The 8,076-nt window shown below is 50.5% G+C and overlaps 1 protein-coding gene across 1 annotated transcript in view; it reads right to left on the minus strand.

Annotated features, from left to right (window-relative positions):
* Positions 1-5,852, minus strand: part of WNT7B (Wnt family member 7B) — a 94,142-nt gene extending 88,290 nt beyond the window's left edge. Inside the window, exon 1 of the mRNA XM_085305882.1 lies at positions 5,770-5,852. Within this exon, the coding sequence (XP_085162008.1) occupies positions 5,770-5,840 (71 nt within the window). The 5' untranslated portion in view covers positions 5,841-5,852. The remainder of the gene's footprint in view (positions 1-5,769) is intronic.
* Positions 5,853-8,076: the final 2,224 nt, after the last annotated feature.

Below are 8,076 nucleotides of genomic sequence, written 5' to 3' on the forward strand. Positions count from 1 at the left end.
AAAAAAAAAAAAGAAAGAAAGAAAAGAAAAAAAAAGACCATATATGTTGTCGTAGCCTGCCGGAGTGAGAATTGAAGACCTACACACAAGCGTAGCTGCTTCCTGGCGGGGTTGGATTTCGCGTGAGAGAAGGGGAAGAAAGGGGCTAGTATGAAGGAACCGGGGTTTGAGAGCGTTTCTTGGGTTCCCGCCACTCGCTGCCCCCGGGACAAGAACCGCTTTCTCTTTTCTTTTCTCTCCTTATCTCCCTCTTTCTTTCTTTCTTTTTTTTTTTCGTTTTCTTTTTATTTTCTAGAAGATGCAAGGCTGAAGAGACGTTTCCCCACAGGTTAGTTCTCACTTCTGTGCGTTCCCTTTGCGCCAGGCTGCTGCCGCTCCGGGGCCGCAGAGAGGGGTTGGGGCTGGGGCCAGGCGGCAGGATCTGCCCCGGGAGCGTTTCGCTCAGCGGAGCCGCAAACGGTGCGGCAGCGAAACGGAGCGGGAGCGATTCGCTCTTCCTCTTCGCCTCGTTGTGTGTTTGTCCTGTTGTTGTTGCTGTTGTCGGAAGAAAAGTTGGAGTGACAAGAGAGCTGGCGGGAAGATTTGCACTTCGGCTGCCAGGGGTTAGGGTTTGACAACAACCCTCGAAAGAGCAATGTGCATCGTAGACGATTTAATGCAATGCCAGCCAGAATTGGACTCTGAAACCTTCTCGCTCCTTAAGGTTAGCAACTGTTCGTCTCCGGTTATTTCCCTAATGACTGAAGGAGTTTTCTTGGCCAAACTCTTCCAAGCATCTTGGGAACACCTCCTCTACTTAACTGGTCCCACCGCACAGGCACAGCTGTCTCTGCGACGCAACGAAATAGCCTGTCAAAAGGGACTGAAATTACAGAATTCATATAAAAATGTTGTCTTCCCCTGACTCTACGCTAAGAGTCTTTACTGGGTTTTGTTTCACTGAACGCCTTTCGTCTGCAAATCGAGGAGCACATGCTTGTTCAGTTAACATCATTTTGGAAAACGTTAATCTTGATTAATAAGGGATGGAGGATTAAGCCTTGTTACAATTATTTAGATTCTAGAATCATCTGATTTCTTTATTCTTCTTTCAGATCCGTGAATCGTTGTATTTCTGTATACTTCTTTAAGTGTATGCATGTGTGTATCTGTAGTCAGATAGATAGATATACTATATATGTGTGTGCTCGTTTTCCCTATCAGATATTTAAAACGCAATCGGTGCAGCTGTGCTGAACGTGAACTGGAAGAACTAATACCAATTTCTGACGTTTTATTTCTCCCATTTGTTTGGCTTCAGACATATTTTAAAATGTGCAGCCGCTTTTAAAGATGTACTCGGAGGGGAAAAATGAATTCTAAAAATGAAAAGTAAACGCTGGAGCTGGAAAACTTCGAAATGTGGCTGATAGAGTTTGAGTTGGTTTAGCTGAAACGAACACGGTTTGCCATTCTCCGTAACTTTGGAACGAAGCTGATTTTACCCAGAGCTGAACTATGTAGAGGGAGTAAAATTGTCGTGAATAAAGCAATAGTACCGTTTGCTTTCGGGAAGATAGATTTTACTCTAAAGAGTTGGGCCAGTTATTAAGTTAGAAAACGTAATATGGAAAATATAAGAATGTTAATAGCTTATTAAATTCTGTACAACTTCTTTCCATATGCATGTCAGTGTGAGACAGCGAGAAATGCACTTGTCGCGTTTTAAACGGAATATATCCCCGTCARTAAAATGGTGTGGTACTCTAGGCGACAGTTTATTGGTAACACCTAATATGGGCATTTCAGCATCTGTCATTCCTTCTTCCACAAACGTACAAATCCTAGATAAAACAGAGGCAGAGCGGCAATGAAATGGTTGCCGACACCATGCGATAGAGAGCAGATGAAGACGAGCAGGTGCGAATGAAGTATTTCCCTTGTCTTTGATCTATGCATCGCCAGCTCGTTTCTGTCTTGCCGCAGACCGGCGGAGTGGCCGGCGGAGAAGCACCGCTCTTCTGTCTGGTCGGAACGGGGTATTTCTTAGATTCGCGGAGTTTGAAGTCTGGTGCAACGGCAAAGCAGGAGGGCAAAGGAAGAGCGGTTAAAGCGAGTGGGCGTCTGGCTGGCGAGAAACGTGCGGGACGCGGGTGGCGGCTGCAGCGGCCGGGGGCGCTGGGGAGCGGGTCCCTGGTCGGAAGGTGCGGGGAGGCTGGAGGCACCGCGGGTCTGAGCGCGGCTCGCCCAGGCCCTCTCGGGCCCCGGGTCCCCTCGGACCCCACTCGCCACGTGAGGCCGCCGTCGAGGCGCTTCTGCCCCGCCTGGCGCCGCTGTGGCCCGGCGGCATCTCTGCCCTGACGGGGCRGGACGGGGTCTCCTGCCGCGGCGGCCTCGGCGGGGCGCAAGGCCAGCGGGATTTCGCTGGCGCGTGCGGCAAACGCCGCAAAAGACAAGGCAAGACCCCCCCCCCCCCSCCGCCGCTCCTCTTCCCCAACTCCCCCCAAAAGAGACCCAGCCGCCTTTCGTTGCTTCCCTGGGAAGTGCCCGCTCCCACCTCCTTCAGCCCTCGAGCATCCCTGGTGCCGCGCCTTGACCTTCCCTCTGCAGTCGGATCGTCACCACTTCCCCTAGCGCGGTCTAATCCCCCCCTTTTTCCCTCCAGAAATGAAGGGAAACGGCGTGTTTTGCCCCAGAGCCCTGGTGTGGGCACAGCCCGTGGCTCTGTCTTTCCAATGGTCTCATCAGTCAGCCTCAGAGCATCCGCGGCGATTTGCATCCGTGGGACAGCTGTGATTTTTAACATTCGAGACATTTATTAATGAAACTGGAGCTATCTGCTCCGCGATCCTCGCAGGAACATTTCTGTTTCAATCCTGCTGCTAGCTGAGGTTAGTATTTGATTTAATCTATTTTCTCGAGGAGAGTTTTGGCGCTAGCAGGGTCGCAAGGGCTCTATGTTTTAGTGCCCGGATCTAAACTGCAAGTCAGTTTCCTCCTTGAGGGCTCCTACTCTGCTGCTGGTTGCCATCAGAAGGTAATAGTGTCTAAAATACAGCGTGGAGACTACCGCAGCTATCCCCCGTGTCCCCTTCTTTGGGTTAAGTAGCATGGGAACAGCCTCATCGTCGAGGGAAATATTAAGGGCTACTTCCCGCCTCTCCACCTCCTGCCTCTCTCTCTCTCTCTCTCTCTGGCAAGACCCCCCACCCCCGCCTCAGGATATAAAACAGACATGAAAGTGATGGGAATTTGGTGTGAGGGAGGACTCTCTACTTGGGGACTCTCCGACTCTCACCTCCTAATTGGAATAGCAGTTGCTTTATACCAAACTAACAGTGGGACCCTGCCATGTCACGCTATGTCCCCTTTCAACAGCTGGGTGCACACTTGTGCATTGCTTTACGTCCTCTCCCCTTAGACTCCTGTTTGCTACTGTCCAGCCAGAAAGTGGAGCTTGCACCACATTTTATGAACATGTCCTCCGTAGCACGTAAAATAACTGCAGAATCTGAACTCTTTGCTCTTGCTGACACAATGTCGCTCTCCTTCACCCTGCAAATTAAAGCTAATGCATTGGAAGACAAACTACATTTTATCTCACTTCATCTCTCCCTCTCTATGCAAAAAGCTCCCTAGAAAAGGTATCATTACACTCAAAGGATATGGTTTCAACAAAATGGTAGTTCCAGTGGCTGATGAAAGAGGAAATAATTGCATCCCGCATGTCTAGTCTAGAAGTAGCCCTGGATCTCAGAGCAAATTTCTCTCTTATTGTTCAGAGAAAGTGAAGTATCCTCATCGCCTTACAGGCATGGTGATAGATCTCATGGGGTTTCTATGAGGGCTTTTACTGTTTCTGCTGTCCACTCGGTTTTACTTCCAGGCTAGGTTCAACTGCATTCTTGCAATTTTTTTGCTCTGAACCCCCTTCTAAAAGAGCCGCACTCAATTTCGAAAAGAAGTCTGCCTTCCAGACTGTATCATATGCCCAAACTTCTGTTCCTTTAGAAATAAAACCACAGGGAAATGGAATAACAATACCCGTATTTTGCAACCCCTTTTTTCTGAGCTGGTCTGCTCCTCCGAGAGGGATGTGTTACACGAAGTCCTCCTGCTACCAAAGAGGATGGGGTGCCCTCGTCACCGTAGCACTGAGTTTACGGATACGCAGCCTCATCAAATCCACTCCACATTTAAATCCCTGTAAATCTGAGCTTGGAGAGTGACAGAGCCGGGCCCTGCTGATGGCAGCACAGGGCAGTGCGGGTATTAAGCGCCGCGGAAACCTCCCCCCGCAACTCCGTCCTGCCTGCAGCAGGCGCCTTACGGGTGCGGGCAGGGTGTAGGGGGAGCACGGACACAGACGCGGGCCCCGCACCGCGGCCGGGCGCCCGGCAGCGGATGGCCGGTGGGGCAGCGCCGTGCGCCGCGCCGGCACCTGTGGCGCTGGGGGCGGGCTCCAAGCCGTATCGAGGAAACCAAGCGAAGACGGAAACGCCAGCAAAGCCCGGCTGCTGCCCGCCGAACAACCTGCTGGGGACCCTGCGGCGAGAGGCCTTTTCCTAACCCCTTGGCTGCCGGGTGCTCCCCGCGGTGGCATCCCGCCCTGTGCCCTCCGCGCAGCGGCTGCGCCCCCGCCGGCGGCGGCGCTGCGCGGCCCCGGCAGATCCTGGCGACGCCGCGCTCGCCCCCGCGCCCACCCCACCGCCGCCGGCCCTGCCCGGGGCGGGGGGCTGCGCCGCTGGCCCAGCCCTCCCGGGCATTGCTCCTCGTCTCGGCGAGCTGCCCTTTCGGGGCGTCCCCATCCCCATCCCCCTCCCCGTATTGATTTCGAGGTGGGAAGCAAGCATTTTGAGACTGCAACTCACCTTATGCATTCTTGATCATAAAAAAAAAAAAAAAAATGCAGCTACGCAAAGACAGGATCTTAACATAAGAGTTTGTAGCTCGACAGGTAAGGACTCGGCTGGGGCTCAGGAATGTGGAAATTCAACTCAAGTCAGCCTACTGCGACGAGCAATATTAATAAGGGCATACAGGTAAGGGGGGTGGGAGAGACGGAGGATGAAACTTGGCAACCCAAATAACTAGGTGGCCGCGGTGAAATAAGAAGGAGCAACCGGCGGGCTGTTCCGCAGCCCTCGCGGCGAGGTGGCCGGCGGAGCCCACAGCGGGCCCCTGCGGCAGGGTCCGGCCGAACGCCCCGGGGCCGGCCCGCTGCCTGGCTGCCTTACCGCCGAGGTAGCCGGGCCAGTTGTCAACCTAATTTCAACACGTCCGTGTGATGGATAGAAGCGCAAATTGTGTCTAGGCCTGCATAAAACAAATCCCCGAGCGTAGATTCAGAGCAGAGATCTCCCTCCTCCGCCCCCCCTTTTTCTTTGTATTTAAACTCTGTTATATTGTCCCCTCAGCAGCGGCTGAGTTAACTGTCAGGTTTTGTGTGTGTGTGCGTGTGTGTGTGTATGTGCTGTACGCCAGAGATAATATTTAAGTTCGCTTAAGCAGAGTCCCAAATAAAAGGCTCCGTCATCACCCACTCGCAGTCGGTTCCTTCCAGGCTCAGCGCGGCGGCAGCGCTCGCTCGCCGAGCGATTCTGCCCGCAGCCTGGGCCAGCAGCACAGTCCTCCGCGGGGCTGCCCCCTCGGACACACGACGGAGAGCGCAATAAGCGCTTTTTCTTTTTCTCCCCCCCCCCCCCCCCCCCCCGCAACAGATTTGTTCGCAGGTCTGTAATAACATGACCCAAAAGACTTAAAGGAGATTTGTTGTGCACAAGAACTTACCCTAATTTGACATAGATGACTCCAAAGCATAGAAACACGTAGAAAATCCACTTCCGAAAGTTTCTGTGCATGATCTAGAGAATGGACTGAGCCATAAAAAAAAATTGCACAAAAAGTCGAACTGATCCTGTCGGTTAAATCCCAGTCAAAAGCATTTCTGAAGCTACCCAGAAGCAAAGGCGGCCGAACTGTAAAAAATCAACAACGGGGAGATAAGTAGCTCTTCCCAGAGCCATGGTGACCAAAGCCGGCTCTGATATTAAAGCTAAAAAGGGAAGAAAATTGAAAGAGCTGCTCGAATGGTAAAACAAAAACCCAAGGCAGACAGTCTGAGGGAGAAAATGAGCAAGCACTGATCTTGATCAACTGCCTCATAGAGCCCTGAAGTTCAATGTGTTTTTACTTGTTCTGACTTCCCCAGGTAACACTACGTATCTTGCAATCTATGGCTCCAGGTAGGAGGATCTCTCTCTCACTCTCACTCTCTCTCTGGCTTCTCCCCCCCCCCCCAACACATACACACCGTATGTGTCAGGATCTAATACGTATCTTATCTGTCTGGGTGCCTGTGCCTGTACGAGTTACGTGTGTATTTGTGCTTCAGAAGGCACGTCCTTAAGTCTGAGTGTTTGGGAAAACACATGAAAACGTATTCAATAAGGGAAATAAAGGACTCGTCGTCTCAGATTGAAGTATTTTTTCATTTCCTCTAGTATGGGAACGCGGCTGGATTTATAACGCATTCACTTCGCAAAATAGATTGTTCAGAGTTTTTTGTTTTGTTTTGTTTTTTTTTCCCCTTTTACTTAATCGAAAAGAGGCAGGCATTAACTGCCGTTTGCTAATAGCTCCATATCCTAAAATAAGAGTCTCTGTGTGTATAGACCCTCTGGTCATTCCGACCCTGTTGTACACTTACAAATGCTTGTCACTGATTTTGACTATTTATTTTTTCCAAAACAACCAAATATTCTTCCTGGTTTAAGAAACACAAATATTTGGCTTTTAACGCAAGTTTAGCATGTTGAGGTTAGTGTCCTGTGAAACTGGTGAGATGAAAGTTCCTCACTTTGTGTTCAGACACTTAATAGTCTTTTTATAAAGCTTTCCTTCTCCTCTCCTCTCCTCTCCTCTCCTCTCCTCTCCTCTCCTCTCCTCTCCTCTCCTCGCTCCTCTCCTGCTCACTGATTTCAGAGTTGCTCAGTTTATTCCTACATTCTGAGGAATTATCTATTCCAGTCTACTACACAACGTGTGCCTGTCTAGAGACATACAGCTGCATGCATATGCATGCTTAAATAGCACTCATGTAATGYTTGTGAACTGTGAAAAGCTTTATAGATATGGATGCATAAACCYGTGTACCTATGCCCACTTAGACACTTACCGTTGTATACATGTAGTAACAATAAACACAGATAGCTCTAGGCACCTTCTAAAGAGCAACAGCTAAACACACACCAATAAAGGTTGAAAGGAAAGCAGGCAGTGACAAGCAAGCAAAAGAGGCTGAACACAGAACTTCGTCGTAAAGTATCTTGACTCAGAAAACAAAGGGTTTTTTAAAGCCCCATCAAGCTGTCGTGGCTGAAGAGATGCAGCGTGAAACCGCAGGTCTCTTTGAGATGACTCCTGCAGTCAGCGCCGCCCGCATCCTGTCATCCCCCCCCCCCCACCCAGCTCCCCAAAACAGGGTCTCCTCGGAGCTCAGTAAAGAGATCTGAAGTTGAGAAAGGGAAGCAGAGGCAGCGAAGAAAAACAGAACAGCCCTGATTTGGGTAACTCATGCGGAGCTAGTGGAGAACCTGGAGTCCCTCGTGTGACAGACGGACGGACAGACGGGCTTGGCGGAGACTGCCCACTTCGCAGCAGCCCGCAGCGCTCTCGTTGCTGAGCCTTTCCCTCTCTCCTGCAGTCAGTCCTCTAGTTCTAGTCTTTCATAACCARCGCTCTGGGTCTCGCAGGCAGGCAGCCTTCTGAGCGCTTCTGCTACATTTTTCCTAACGCTTAACTATGAACAATTTCTCTTCTTAAATGCTGAGTTTTTCCTTCCTGCTCTCTCCTCTTGAATGTTTTTCCTTCTTCTTTCCCTCCCCCCGACACAATACCACTTTTTTCATCCTCATTATTTTTTCTCTTTTCTTTTCTTTTTCTTTTTTTTTTTCTTTTTTAACAAGAGAGGCCATCTTTCTGCTTTGGAAAACTCAGAAGGGCAAAACCATTTCTCCAAGTCTCCTCGACTTCACCCAGAGTTCCCATTCCAAGTCTTCACCCCAGGACATTCGAAATGCAGCTGCCCCCCATTCC

The sequence above is a fragment of the Rhea americana genome, unplaced genomic scaffold (assembly GCF_003343005.1).
Source record: "Rhea americana isolate MKP2758 unplaced genomic scaffold, rheAme1 scaffold_228, whole genome shotgun sequence".
NCBI classification, from domain to species: Eukaryota; Metazoa; Chordata; class Aves; order Rheiformes; family Rheidae; genus Rhea; species Rhea americana.